This window comes from Nyctibius grandis, chromosome 2, assembly GCF_013368605.1.
Source record: "Nyctibius grandis isolate bNycGra1 chromosome 2, bNycGra1.pri, whole genome shotgun sequence".
NCBI classification, from domain to species: domain Eukaryota; kingdom Metazoa; phylum Chordata; class Aves; order Nyctibiiformes; family Nyctibiidae; genus Nyctibius; species Nyctibius grandis.
In genome coordinates, this window is record NC_090659.1 from 19,532,216 (window position 1) to 19,548,217 (window position 16,002).

Below are 16,002 nucleotides of genomic sequence, written 5' to 3' on the forward strand. Positions count from 1 at the left end.
AGTGCAAACTGACATTGCTCAACAAATTGTCAAGATACTGCTGGAAATAACAGGATTTCTAACTGATCTGTTTTAAATGGGCATAAACTTGTTAAAGTATTGATATATGCATTAAATTAGCCACATTATTTAGGACTGTAAGCATTTTAAAACAAGTAATTCTTTATTTCAACGAACCTTCCATATCATAGTCTGCAGTAACCTCAGCATCTTCACAAAGCAAAGTAGAGCTTGTCGATGAAGGCAGCCCAATATTAATCTTCTCTAGATTCATTTCATCTTCCAAACTTCTGATCCAATCTGGATTTTTCAAGCTTATATTTATAGTCCTTCCTTGTAGCTGAGTTGCCAAAAAGGTATGCACAAAACAGAAATTGTTAAGAGTAGGAACACTAAAATTCAGCATTCTAGATTTTAAAAGCAAAAAACAAAATTACCAGAAATATCAAAAATAAGGCTATCAGAATTTCTGAGACTAATCAATGACAGTGACAAGTCACAAAAATAATTGTGCTTTTCACTTCATTTTGGTAACTAAGTACATTTATGTAGTTTAAACTGTTAATTACAACTATTTAATATTTTTCTACAGAAAAATTAACAACTTGTCTCATAAGATTTTCCTTTTCAGTTAACAGGAAAGCTTCCAGTTTCCTTTATTCCAACAGAAACACTACTCTTTGTAAAGAAAAACAGACTTGCTTACAAACTACATTAATAAAGTCATTTTTAGAGACTGATAAAACAGCAGGCCTTCATTCTGCAAACTGACACATGACACTGAGCCCCTAACCTGCACGGACTGTCAGTGAAACTTTCAGCAGATACAAGGATCTACCTGCAAACATCACACTACAGAATCTAAGTCTTAACAGGAACACAGATGAGTAAAAATTTGAACATGAAAATTAAAATTTTTACAAAGATTAAATACTGGCCCTACAGAACTCAATGAGAGCTCACATTCTTACATTTTTAAGTGACTGCAGTACAGGAGTGCTGAATTTTAAATAATTGCAGGCTATAAATATGATAAAATGGTTCATACTACAAACTCAAGTTAAAAACTCTGCTTTTTAAATCATTAAAAAAAACAGTTAAAAATCCCTCATTTGACGAAGATGCCCCTCAATATGGGATCTTCATTTCTCTAACAGTCTTCCTCCTAAAAATAAGTTAAGTTTAATACTTTTCTCAGCTGGCTTTCGAAACGCAACATAATGGTATGTGGCTATCAAAAGAAAAAAAAAAAAAAAATTAGGTGCAACAGTCTAGTATGGAACATGAAAAACGTTTAAGAATGAAAAACAAAAACCACAAACAAAAAACCCAGCCCACCCAAGTATTCTTTAAAGAGTTGGATTTTCTCTTGCTATATTAAAGTTCAGTAATTTTTACATTACCTCAGTACCATTCAAATTCATAACATTCAAAGCAGAGCTTCCTTCCAAAAATGTTACCCACATCTTGTCTTCCACGAACCTGCAAAGTCCATTGGAAACAATCATTAAAATACTTTATCCTACCTAATAACTTTTGAAGTCTCTTATCTTAAAGGTTTTTCAATATTTCACTTGATGGAGAAGAATTCTTTTTTAAGTTCATTAAATATATAAAATTGGCTAATAAGCTTTAACTGAATGTATCCTTGCAACAAAAAAAAAATAAAGCAAAAGAGAGCCAGGTAAATATCACACAGTGAAAGCACTGTTCTCTGAAAAATTATGTGACTACACTTACACATTCAATAGTAATTTTGTGGCTACGCGTTAGATACTTGTATTAGGTGTTCCACGTTACATCACACTATGGACTTGGGACTATGCTCCCAGTCTTCTAAAAAAAAAAACCACAAAACAAAAAAGCCCAACTCAACCCCCCAAAAAATCCAAACAAAATACCACAACAGTTATAGCTCAATTAACAGCTTAGTAAAAATGCAACATTCACAGGGATCCTCTCATCTTCAGTTCATTTAAAACTACTAACCTAATTTTAGAATACAAAATTTGTATAAAATTACATAAGTAACGAATTTTAACTGACTGATTTCTGACAAAGTCAGTATGATACTCTATCTCAAAAATAAAGAGTATCTGGAAAAATTAAGTCTGAAAACTGAGACACATACATGTAAAAGTAATTTTCAACTGTAAATACATGAAAGTTGAAATCTGTTAAAAATGAAGCAGATCATAACTGAAATGCCTGCTAAGAAAGTAACTTTATTCAGGAAACAGGTGGGAACAATGAGGACGAGTAGAGGTTAAAAGTAAAAAGTCTTTTTAACCTTATAAGTATAACTTCACCATAGCTTGCAAATTTTTGAAGAAGATCATCAATCAAGTTATCATCAAAATAGTTTTCTTCTGCTGAAGAACTTCTGATGGAGACCATGACAGTACCATCAGGTGGTCCTTGCACTGCTATCACTTCCTTATAAACTTTTTGTCTTTCTTCTGGTTCAATTTCAAATATGTCGATGTCAATCAATGCAACCACAGGCCTTGGAAAAAATACACGAGAAAAACCTGTAAGCAGAGTATCTGAGCAACAAAACATGCAACATGAATATTAAATCTTCAATAATTAGGAAGTAATGTATAAAATAAAACTGAAACCTATGATCAGATGTTTTCAGCTCTGCTCTTCCATAGTGCAACAAAGTACCAGGATTCCATGTATAAGGGACATTAGTGTCATCATGAAAACTAGCATTCAGAAGATCCAGGTCTTCAGCTTGTATTAGTGAAAACAAAAGGGGAAAAACACAATGATTGCAAGGATATGCTTTAAAAAATAAGCTATTTGTAAAAAGAGAAAAAAGAAAGTAAAACCAAAACCAAGTGTTTTACAGAAAACATCAGAGGTTCCTTTTGAACTACTGAAATATCAGTAACTGGTATCTGATTCTTGATTCTCCTGTTCAGCATCACTGTATTTAATGCAGATGCTATTATAAACTGTCTCATACAAAGTCAGGGATAGAAGCTCAAAATCACTGGCACTGTGAATGTCACTAAATGGATTCTATAAGCCAGTTAAAAGAATATTTTAAACAATTTAAGGAAGCACTCAAACCTGATCGGTCAAAAGGCCATTTTCTTCTTCTCCAGAGAATACGATCTGTCCATGCCGGTGTGCGACATTTTTCACTGGTGTCATAGTCATCAGAAAACAGATCATATTTGTATGTAGGAGCAAAATTTATTTTCCCTTCCAAAAATCCCCTAAAAATCTGTAAGAAACAAAGCAGTTATGTGTCATGCCAGAAGACAAACAGATGGAAAACAGCTTGAAACTAATCAGAATTCTCTTTTCTAACAGTGAAAACCTGTATATACATCTCAAAAAAAAAAAAAAAAGAAATTTGATAATACTAATCCTTCTCTAAATTTTATCTGCTGAAAACATTCTACATTTGCCACTAAGACTAAATAATGACCTAGACAGATCACTATTAAACAGAAGTATGTCAACATTTATATCTTGAAACTCAGGCTCATGAGCAACCTCCTGTTCCTCCAATGTCGTTCTGAACTTGAGGTCATCCAGAACGCAGATGCTGTCCACAGCACTTTAATTAGTTGGTTAGCTGCTCATGTGTCAGCAAAAGCTGGGAATTAAGTTTTATATTTTATGTACCTATCTGAACATGCAAAGCATTCCCTCAAATTGACACAAGATGCCCCACCAATAAATATGAGCTAATGGAGGGGGGGCGGGAAAGAAAGAGTCCTTAATACATTCAATATGAACTGAAAGATTAGAGAGATACTATCACGATTTCTTCTCAAGCAAATCAGAAAACAGAATAAAAAGAGATATTATGTGAAATTATCTGCCAAGAGTATGTATGGTATTTAGAGATACAGAGTCAATTGAAAGGAATCAAAAAATCCATCAGGTACTTTGCAACATAAACAGATACAGCCAGCTGACACAAGACCCTAGAAGGCCAGGAGATTTGCTCACTCCTTAAGTGTTTAAACTAGACATAAGCTAAAACCTTGTAGTTAACTTAACGAGCTCCAGTCTTGAGTTTAATCTTGTATGGGCAGTTTTACTTCAGAGAGATCTGTAAAATATAAGTCTAACTTAGATCTTATAGTCAAGTCTGCATCAAATGACAGGTTAGCCTCCTTTTCTTGTTGGAAATATAAATTGAAATCCAGTTAATTTAAAAATCAATGTCAGAAGACCAATGTCAAAATGTCAGAAGATCCACAACTTCTGAGACAATTTATTAATTTCTTTGCCTTCGGTAATTATTTTTTAACCTACTTTTATGAATCAAGTTGCTATGTAAACACCTTTACTGAACAGCAGATACACCAGTTAACAGCCACATGCAACAACTGTGGAGCTACGCTCCCCAGCCAGCTGATATCCCCCTGCTGCCCAGCCAGCCACTTCCAAATAATGGAATATTACCCCAACAGTGCAATACTACCCCTTGTTCTCCCCAGCCAGGAGACTATTTTGAGTCCTTTTCATATTCCAGTAATTTCCATAGATCTTTCCGGTTTTATAACTGCTGTAAGTGTTATAAGCAGCTAGACCTGCTTATAACCGAAGACCTCTACACCTCTCTTTTGGTCGAATTAACAGACAATCGTGCTGTCTGCCCATTTGAATGTATGTCTCTCTTTCTCTAGGAACCAGGCTATAAAAAAAAAAAATTAAAATTATCAAGTGTTTTTCCTCCTGTTCTGGTGCACAACAGCACAAATGGAAGAGAACTCTAATTCAGAAAAAACACTGCTTATGTTCAAAGTGCTGGCAAGCAGACAAAACTAACAACAGAGGATTGTCTCTCATTTTACCATCTACAGCATTCCACATAAAGCTGGAAAGAAAGAATATACGCTTTCACACAAAATTTGATTCATTACAAATATTCCTTTAATTGCTGCCTCCCAAGAAACCCTAAAAATCTAAAATCTGAAGCTTTCTTCAGACTTTGTTATTCCATGCTCTTTTTATTTCTAAGTAAAAAGGCTACCGTTTGGACTATTCCATTTTCCTACACAATGACAGTAACAGCATTAGACCTATTACTGCAGCAATTTAAAGTAAATGGTAACATTACCAAAAGAAGTTCCATAAATATTTTTTAAATAATTGTGCCTGATAAACAGAAAAATATTATAATTAGTAAACTCCAACACAAAGTTCTAAAATGATGATAGAGTTTCCTTTTTTTTTCAGGAGAGAAAGAAAAACCTCACTCCTACAGCTAGTCACTGTATTTGTATCGCTGCCTCTTCAGGTCAGTTACTATGAATAAATTATTAAGTGTTGCTACGTCCCACCCTTCCATACCGCTAGCTGGACACAACTGATTAGTAAAACATGCTGAGGATACAAATTTACAGAAGCACCACAGAAAATTGCTAAAGCTAAAAAGAAAAATAAAGTATTCTTAAGCATGGTAACATTTCTAGGATACCTGTCCAGAATTTTTCTGATTGATAAGTTGGTCTCCTGCTATAAGGGGATCCCAGTTCTGTTGTCGTATTAGGTCCTTAACCTCCTCATTTGGAATATCTATTCGGTAATTAAAGTCACCACACCAAAAGATATAGTCATGGGAAAAGAGCATCCTTCCCTGTAAAACAGAAGCACACAACAAAGTTAAAAATAACCAAGTGACAAATTTACTGCTTCCAGGTGTAGAAGTTCAGTTTTTAACTGTAAAACATGCATCATTTCTTGCTGATGAGGACAACTGAAATACATGTTAGTATTTAGTGTTCGTATGGTTAGAACAACACAGCCAACTGTATAGTATTCACGCATATAAAATATGAAAGCAGAAGTAACATTTCTTGCGTAGTTTGCATTTCTAAAGAAACGTGAATCATCTGAACTGGATTCTACAATTCTTCATCTTTCTACTCCTGATTTAGAAGTCTGCTCTAAGATGATGACTGCTACCTGTGTCACAAAGAGGTTACGAAGGAGAACAAAACAATACTCTGGGCTCTTGTGGCACAATATCCTGACAAACTGCAAATCGAGGGCTTTATTATTCAGATTTAATTGAAGACTTTTCAGTTACATATAATTCTCATGGCTAGGGAGAAGGGCCCTGTTAGTTTAAACAAAGCCTAGGGATTAAAGTGAGAACTTTTACTTCCCTCTTTGTTTTGATTTTTCCATTGCCCTTAAGTTAATCAAAGCAGATACACTGGCAGATTAAAACAGCAGCATTTAGGAAACTGTTTCTGAGGACCATAAGAATACAGTACTTTCAAGAAAAACTGAAACATGACCATGGGGACAAATTTAGAAATAAAAAAAAACCTTCTAAATAAGATGTCAGACTCCTGCACAGTGCCATAGCAACTAACAAAGGACAGTTTGACTACAAAATTTAAGACAGCTTTAAGTCTCAAGGAAGCATTTTGTTGCACGGATAAAATTATCAAGTATTTACTTGGTGTTTAATAATCCTTTATGAGAATATGGTACAGAAATGTACAATCCAACTTGACAAAAATGAGTAAACAAGAAGTTAAAATGAGTTAGCAAAACTCATTCTTGTGTACTGAAAATAGTGCTGTTTCCCATGGATTTTTTTTCTCATAGTTGATTAACTCTGGTGCCTACAAAAGTTCTACTGCATGTCAGGAACCTGTAAGGTCTCTTTCCTATGCTAAATCCTTGATGCCTAATGCAAGTGAATTCATGCTTCATCATCTCTATCAGTCATTGCACTGGAAAGGTCTAGTGTTTCTGCAGTCATCTACTTTAATAAAAATTGTGGGAACTTAACTATCTCTGAGGCCTCTAACCCAAGGAAATTTGATTTCCATAGGAATATGGGGAGGGGAAAAAATAAATAGAGCTTTTGGATGACACTGCTGGAGCTCAAAGGGTTTAACTTCTTATTCGTTATGGAGTTTGAACACTGTTGCTTACCATTGGAAAACTGAGCTTGCGAGCTATTTCTATGAAGTCTTCATTTCTCTCTTTAACTTGTGATTGCCCTGCAGCAAAATGACTGCAGACGAAGCAAAGACTGGATGTATGAAACAACATCCGAATTGCTACTGCACCTTTATTACCAGTGGCTCCTCCCATGCCAGTCTTGACAGTATCAACAGCAACATCCCTAGAAGAGTTAAACAACTATTAAGCCTTCAAATACAAAGGCACAGAAGTTAACAGCTTTAAGTATGTCTGAGTATGACATTATGTTGGTAAGAGAACATTTTCACATTGTTCTTTCAGCAGTAAGGCCACCAGGCTATTTTAAAAAAATGACAACAGCTATTGAGCAGGTAACAATATAACACTTCAGCTTTTCAAGCTTTCTTGGCAACTGATGAGGCATTTAAAAACAAAGATAAAAGAATTTAAGCAACTAGTTCCCCAGAAGATGGAACAGCTCCTTTAGAGCCCCGTAAGCTTCTTAGTACACTTGTATGTTAGCTTGCAATACAAAGCAAACTGAAGGTGACCCAACTTGGGCACAGCTGTGTGTTCACTGACCTGATAAAAGGAGCATGCTGGGGCCTGATGAACACAAAAAGGCAGACGCCCACCAACTGCTCAGAAGCCAGCAGCACATACTTGTAATCTCTTGATATAGTCTTCTGCAGTTCAGCAGCCCAGAGCTTCTGATTGGTTGTGCTAGCAGTGAGATTAAAAATGCCAGTTTTAAAATAAATCTAATTAAGCAGGTATCTAAACTGTTGATCTAGTTGAATAAACTTCACAGAATAACCTTAACTAAATCTTGGGGTAGTAAGCCAAAGCCAAGTTGTGAATGGTGCTCAAAGGCCTCCTAGCAGAGCCATAGGCTATAGACTGTCATGACATCATCATTTCAAATTCAGCCTCTCAAAATGCTGCCTCACTTTTCTCAACACCAAGACAATGTTAGGAACCAGGGCTATCTTTCCAGTATTTCTGAGGCTAGACTAGAGGAGCAAAACCTAAGAATTTTTCTAGGGAGTTACTTCCTAGCCTAGAGCTTAGTCAATATTGGACAACAGAGATGTCCGTGGTGTTAGATCAAGAAGAAACTTCCTTGGAGACCTAAAAGACTATGGTTTTCAGAGCTAGCATTGGATATAAATGAAAAATATCAGACCTGGAAACAGCATTAACTAGGCATAGTGGGAAATTAGGGGATGACGAACTGCCACTTTGTCCTCAAGACAAAAGCCTGTGCGAAGGCTAACAGTGTTATAGGCTTTAGATGCTTTTTCAAATGAGTTAAAGCTTACTAAACACCAGAAAACATGCAAAACAGGCAGACAAAACAATGGACAAAGTGAATACGATCCTAGGACTACGCATAAAGACTTCATCACTGGTATCACCCACCACTGGTAAAAATATATTTTCATAACCCACTCTGCTAGGGGTGAAAAATCCAGAATCCATGATAATATATATACATAATACCTGGAATGACAGTGAAAACTGACAGTATGGAAGGAAGCCTTGCTCAAAATCTGATGCAAGATGCTATATAAAGGCATACAAACAATATATGCTTTTGGAAGGAATTTCAGAGGACTTGCTGTTCCCAGCAGTAGGAAGGCACAGAGACTGCAGAACACTACGAGTACTGGAGGTAAATTCCTTCAAAGTGTTAAATGAAGGAAAAAGTTGAGGGGCTGCTGAAGGTGCAATCCAAAATATGATCAAGTACTGATTGTTTGGATCCTTGAGATTACATTATACATGATCTAAGTGATCACAGCTTTGCTAGGGAAAGCTGAGATGAAGTCTGCAATCCTGGCACAGAAACTGGCAGAGAGAACTGGAATACAGTCAAAAATTAATGCAGACTAATCCCAACCATTATAAAACAGGAGAAATAAAATTTTAAGTAACATTTTACTCAAAAAAAATGTGATTATCAAATAAACAAGTACTGTATCACCTACCTGGCATTCACGATGTTTCCTGCATTTAACTCCACCATTTCTTCAAATCCAATGGCAAATATGTCTACAGGCTTGCCTTTGCGATCTGCATTTAAATATTAAAAAAGCTATTTGTCGTTTATAATTAATTTAAGAACCAAGACCTCACATATCTGGTTTATGTTTATGATATGAAAATCAGAGTTTTCAAGAAAAATTGATGGAATACAAATCCTACCTTGGAATTCATGAATACCAGCTAACTTTGGTGCATCTAGAAGCCAGTCCGTGAGGGTCTGATTTCTAAAGGCAATACTTCGAAACTGCTTCCCCCCGTTGACGTTCCATGTCCCAACGCAGACTCTAATTTTTTTCGGTTTTGCATACTTATAAAAGTTTTCACACATACTCTTCAGCACTTTTACAGATGCTGTAAAAACATTTGAAAAGGCATTATTTTTATATAGAATGTTTCTTCAGAAAACTTGGCAATAAGATCTTTCCCTTAAAAAAATGGCAACAAATCCATGCACAGACATATAGAAAGTTAAACTGTGAAGCAAGATGAATGCAGCTTTTCACAAGGGAAAGTACATTTGCAGACATATTACTTGTCTGGGTAGGACACTGACTGAATGAAAGATAGTAGTAATTTGTTCAAAGTAATATATATAAAAATAATATATCAAAGGAACATAATTTCTATGATTTATAAATATCTGTCATTCTTTCATGCTATCTGTGATTCTCTATGGAAACCATTCTTCTTCATACATGCCAACACAGATATCTACCTCATTTTTGACAGATTACATTTATGAAATGCAACCTCCATTACAAAAACAACTTACAGATATGTTAATTTCTAGAAGTGTAAAAATGATTGATATACTACATTTACTAAAATAGATAAGGTAAATTATTTTATCATATTAGAGTATGCTTATTTAAGCCACAAATCTGAATTATTTTTTAGGTCAGTTGAATTCCTAAAATTCTGCTTTAGTGAGGAAAGTAGGCCAGGATTCACAACAATTAATCTCATTTATCTGTCACACCAGCCTTTCTCTGTGCCTTGTTTCTATCTGCCAGATGGGATAGAGAGTAAAGACCCATCTATAAAGGGCATGAAACAAAAAAGATTATTCAATGGTCAGACACTAGTTACAGAGATTTTAGAAGATCAGCTGCGTAATATACTCATACACATATATTTCCTAATGCAAACAAACAGATCTGACTTTTTTTTAAAATTATGCTCCTTTTTTTCTTTAATTTCAGTGGAATAAAAACTGCCTCAGGTGTAAACAGTATTGTTTGCATTGTACTTTACCTAAGTGATATTAATTTACCGATTTTGAATACTCTCACAGTTATGAGACTCTGTGAGAATCATATAAACACTATTAGATGGAACTCTTCCCTTCACTGTGCACTGTCTTGCAAAATGGCTGACTGGGCACAATATTTTCATTCAAATCCCCAAAATAGGATGATTAGTGACCTGTTGTTGTCTTTTTAGTTACTCTTTTTCCACCTTTAAATTTGCTGTAGAATCTTGGCTACCCAATTAAAACAAAAATCAGGGATTCTCTAGCCCTCATGGTTTTGAAACAAACTGGAAGCAACAGAAGAAAATAATATCTTGCATTTGTTGTTTGTGAACTCTTTAATTGCTGAACAAATCCTATATCCATATATGGGCTAATCACATATAAAAGACAATGAACTGACCAGTGTCTCCTCGTGGTACTACAAGCAGATCACACTTGGGATCATGCTTTCCTTATCATAATCCATGTAAAAAAAGTCAAGAAAACAGCAAGGAGCCAACTAAATACTTTACACCTTCACATGACAGCCAAATACAGAGTCCGCTTCTGAATGTATCTACACACTAGGTAACAGTCAAGAAGTCCACCCAATGCCAGAAAAGCCTCCCAGGGTCAAGGACAGAAGCTACCCAGGCACCTGACCACTGAAGAGAAACCAATCCAAGAAATGTTGTAGCCATGACACATACAAGGACCCAAATCATCCAAAGCATTAGCTGCACCCGAGGAACCCAAAATAGCATCACAGACAGCTTTGAAGACCTGCACAGATTAGCCTTTGTAGTACTCTAAGCAAGTTTAAAAGCAGAGTTTGGACTTTATTCTCTCCAGTTCCTTTTCTTTTGCAAATTTAGCAATTTTCAGTTTAATTTTAAATAGTTACTCCAAATAATTAATATTTGCTACCAAGCAGCTTTTAAGAAAAGCTGCAAAATTCAATTATTGCCTATTTAACAAATGACATTGTCTTGAACCCCTAATGTGAAAAATCTTGCCAGGCTAGAATCTAACTTTAGAAGTGAACTGACAACATGCTTATTATAAACATGAAATTCATAGCTTTAAACTAGCAAGCTTTCTAAATTGTGGAATAACTCTTTTTCTAAATTAGAATAAATAAAAAAGAGAAGAAAAAAAAAAAGAGATGAAATCTTCATCTGTTTCCAAAATACTGAGTGAGCCAATTGTTTCTCAGAGCTCCTAAGCCTCCCGCATACATTGTTTTCTAGCTATTTATCTTTTCAACAAAATTGTGTCTCACTCTACAACATTAAAAATCCAATCAGTTACATTTTCTGTTATTTTGCAGCAAGAATACTTTAACTGCTGTTCATATTAGGCAAGCAGACATTTGGAAATTAGTTCTACAAAGGGAATATTAATTTAAAATTCTTGGTGGGATATTCTGTGCAACTGAGCCTGATGGAACTATTTTACTACAACATCCAAATTACTGTAGATATGTTTCAATATACGCAATTTGTACCCAGGTGAAACCCCCAGTGAAACGTTACATCAGAAGTTGAAAAATAGTTGACTTGTATGACTTTTCATGAGTAATAAGCTAGGCTGATACAGTCTAGATGGTAACACCATAAATGACAATGTGACTTTATTCCAATGAACAGTGTTTAACACTGACAAAATGTCAGTGAATCAGTTAATTTCAGGTGTATATTACTGTGTATCTGTGACTCAGATTTCATTAAAGTACTTAGTAAGAGTTAAGTAGATACAGTAAAACACTAATCGAAAAAGCAAAGCTGAGACAAATGTAAAGAGAAAAAAACATTTAAAGCTCAAAAATACAGATTACAGTTGAAGTGGTTTTCCAAGGAAAAAAAAAAAAAAAAGCTTTAAACACTTCAGATGTTTTTGAACAACAGTCTAGCCAACAACAAATCCTCATGCTTTGTCTTCCAAGGATCTTCCCCGTCAATCTGCAGGACCCAGGGCTGGTGGCTACTACCTGAGCACACAGGTTCAGGGGATACTGTGCACAACTTCGCTATTCTCTTAAAATGGGAGACTTGTCTGAACAATTATTAAGAGCTTCCTTGTTTCTTTGCCTCCTCCTCTCCATTCGTCTTCCCAGGTATTAAGAATGTACTTTTTTCCTCTCACCCAGCAACTAAGCACCTGATCTTGTTTCACTGAACCTACTTCCAAGAGTTAGCACAATGAACCCTATGAAGGCAATAGCTCAGAAACAGCCATTTAAATTTTCTCAACACATAGTGAAATCTGAACATATGAGCATTAGGAATATTTTGTTTTAAATACTAGTTTCTGGGAACAAGGAGATGATGAAGTGTCGCACAGCTGACAAGTACTCACAGCTCTCCCTTAAAAATACGGAATATATATATCACATCTCCCCAAATGGAGCCGCTTCATGTGAACAGTTACAACAGTAAGTTACAACAAAAAGGAGAATTTCCACTAAGAATTAGAAAATTTTGAAAACAAAGTTCAAAGGCATTACATTGCTTATGTTGCTAACTTACGATGATAATAACTAAGAGTTTTCCGAAGCTTCTTAAATTGAAGAGATCTTTCATGTCATTTTCCTTATCTGGCTCATCCCTACACATTCTTATTATTGCATATCACTTCTTCATGTTCACAGTATTGCTGAATCCTCCAAAGCCAACCTCTCATATTTTAAGCCCAACATCACAGACATTGGTCAAAATATTACTGCAATGTCTCAAAGTAGAAGATTAGGAGATAACTATAAAGTTCTCTCTTCAGGCCTTCTCTTCACCGAGAGTTTTACCTAAATAGGTGCTCTAATACTTTGATTTTGTGTCACGTGCAGAGATAACTGTATCTCAGTGGGTTTGTCTGTACTTTTGCTCCACAAAACGCAAGTGTCAGCATGTTACTTCAGATGATTCCAGTACAATGTTAAACTTTGCTGGGAGATATTACAAAATCAGTCCATCTCATGCAAGAACACAAGCCGGTAGAGTCTTCTAACAGCAAATAAGATGAAGTTACAAATGGCACTGAAGAATTTTACCTCCTATCCTAAACAAAACATTTAGGCAAAACAAAAATACAGAAGCTCCCAAACCAGATAAAAAAGCAAATTCCTCTACAGCTAGAATAAAGCATTTGCAAAAATAAAACCCAAGGAATTGGTTGCCTCTTTTCATAACTCACACCCAAGCACAACTGCAACATTTTTCACCCCTTGTATTTTCACTTTTCTTGTATTAAAGAGCTTTTATTGGATTAAGGGATTTTGGGGCACAGGAATGCCAGATCCAAACACTACTAGGAAAATGTGAGCCCACAACCAAATATTATGCAAATAGGTACAAGAAAAAAGCCAGAGAAGAACAATAGCTGCTCAGATATTTACAGCTTAATTTACTATACTATACCTGATTGTAATGATTGCTCTGAAACTATGGATGCAGTAAGAAGGAAACAAGAACAAAATTAGTCAAATAAGTAATTGTTTTTTAAAATTTTCCAGCAGTATGTGAGAGAACATGCTGTAATATATAATTTATTACACATAACCATTTGCATCAGTTAAAGCACAACTTTCATGCTGCAAAATCTAAAAAGTTCCATAACAGTATTAACAAATTCTCTTTTCTTACTTTATTAATAATGGATTTACATATGATGAAATATCTCCCTAGTTAATTCACCACCTAGCAGACAATGCAAAGACATTATGTTCAGTGAAGAGGGATTAATGTTCCTCAGCTGACAGGAGCTGCAAATACTGGAAGGACAGCTTGCATTCACAGAGAAAGTGAAAAGAAAGGAAAACGACTTTCAACTAATTTTCAGGTGAGGCCGATTTAGCAGGTTTCAGAAACAGCAAAAGTTACAATAACACGAAAACTTGTGGTAAAGAAATGAGAGGAAAAGAGTCTTTCAGGTTCCACATAAGAAATATATAAACACCCACAAGATGAAGACTACAACTGGGCAAGAATTTTTTTTCTTGTGCCACAGATATGCACTGAAGTTTTGACACATTTTTCCCATTCTAGGTTGAGAAGTGTTCAGGAGAAAGGGGGAAAAAAATAAAAGGAAATATTAAGAATGTTATTAATCCCTAAAAATGGCAATAACCCACCATTTAGGACACTCTTACCTGGGATCTTGGAAAGAAGACTCGAATTTAAGTTCATTCTTTGCCCAAGAATAAGCTCCTCTATTTTTTATATCCCAGGAGAGTACTCTAAACACAGCCCTACACCTGGCCCACTTACTATTTCCCTGCCCATCAGACCTGCAGAAGGATGGGACATGACTGTAGTCCTGGGGACCGTGTAGGCTACACCTCTGTTTGGGGATGCAGAATGCTGTGGTTCAGCTCCCTGTTCTGATTAGGTGAACCACCTTCCTGTAACCAGACCACCTGAGTCCCACATGGCTACTCTGCCTAAGCAGAGTTTCTTATTGAAATCTTTTTGATTTTGATGTAGAATTTCACCCAAAGCCTGACAAGCTTTTGTGGTGTACATGTTACTGGAAAGACTTCTTCGCACAAAAAACCATTTTGTGATGGAAAATCATTCATTGGGAATTTTCTGATAGCTCCTGTTATCTTAAATTTTCTTCCACTACCAAAACCCCTTTTGTTCCTCAGTACCTTAGAAACCAAACTGAAGATAAATATCAGCATTCTTAAGCTTGAGAAAAGGATAAATGCTTTCTATCTAGTTTAACAGCACAGTGAGAATTCCTTCAGTGACATGACAGATCAAATTAAGGAAGACATTTAGCAAGCAATAAAAACCCCTAATATTTTAATAAATCAGGATTTTTTTCCCCTAAATTCAGCATGTAATTGTCACGATTAACACTTGCTATAAATGGATATGAAGAACTGAACAGAACATATCTAACATGCATCTACTGTAAAGTTCTGACAAATATGCTCCACAAATATTTACCTATTACACTGCCAGACATCAACAAAATATAAACAGTAAAGAAATTACTGCAGCATGTTAGTTTGGTAATATTAGTAAAGCAGAAGTAACTTTCATCTTTCAATAAGGCAACAGAATATAAAATAGCATTTATACTTTCCAATATTGCTTTGAAAACAGACTCCATACAGCTTTCTTACACCAAATAGTTATCAGACAGATTAAAATCCTGAAAGACACATACCGCGTAAACTGCTGGTGGTTAAGAGAGCCCGTGCTTTATCTGCTAAATCACTATTTAGGGTATTTCCCAATAACAAAACATCAATGGCCTCCTGCTTGGAGCTATCAAAAAAGTTATTTTGAATCGTTCTGGTCACAGAACGAGCACCATCCTTCAGCTTTCCAGCCTGTTAGGGAGGAACACGTATAAAATATTTTATGTTGGACATTACTCACAAAAACATTGCTAATATTCAGTAACATATTTGTAAACTGCATTAATGATTTTAAAATCTAAGGCAATTTCCTTCCTTAAGTATTAAATAAAGTCTTCTGAGCCTACTGTACTATGTGTGCTTTTTTTTCAAATGCTAAACAACACAGTAATACCTTCAAGGCATATCTAACAATCAGATTATTCCAGTTTAAATTATTTAAATGAAACAAAATACTGCAGGGAGGGGAATAATTTTTTTTTTTTTCCCTAAATCCTTGGTCTTCAAAAACTGAATTGATATAGTGCCATGTTTAGACCATGATACTGGATTTTTGGGCTTTTCCCCAAATAGTGAGAGATGAGCAAGCACTTGAGTTCAAATGTCATGATACATGAATATGAATGTATATGAGCATATTAGTTCAGAATTCACA

General features: G+C 35.3%; 1 protein-coding gene across 8 annotated transcripts in view; it reads right to left on the minus strand.

Moving 5' to 3' along the window:
• Positions 1–16,002, minus strand: part of SYNJ1 (synaptojanin 1) — a 65,564-nt gene that overhangs the window by 22,372 nt on the left and 27,190 nt on the right. For all 8 annotated transcript variants that reach the window (XM_068395603.1, XM_068395602.1, XM_068395601.1 and 5 more), the window contains 11 exons: positions 15,374–15,539; positions 9,127–9,318; positions 8,910–8,994; positions 7,501–7,641; positions 6,928–7,120; positions 5,453–5,611; positions 3,082–3,238; positions 2,622–2,739; positions 2,291–2,506; positions 1,404–1,482; positions 178–340 (listed from right to left, as the gene is read on the minus strand). In XM_068395603.1, coding sequence (XP_068251704.1) covers positions 178–340; positions 1,404–1,482; positions 2,291–2,506; positions 2,622–2,739; positions 3,082–3,238; positions 5,453–5,611; positions 6,928–7,120; positions 7,501–7,641; positions 8,910–8,994; positions 9,127–9,318; positions 15,374–15,539 — 1,669 coding nt within the window. The remainder of the gene's footprint in view (positions 1–177; positions 341–1,403; positions 1,483–2,290; positions 2,507–2,621; positions 2,740–3,081; positions 3,239–5,452; positions 5,612–6,927; positions 7,121–7,500; positions 7,642–8,909; positions 8,995–9,126; positions 9,319–15,373; positions 15,540–16,002) is intronic.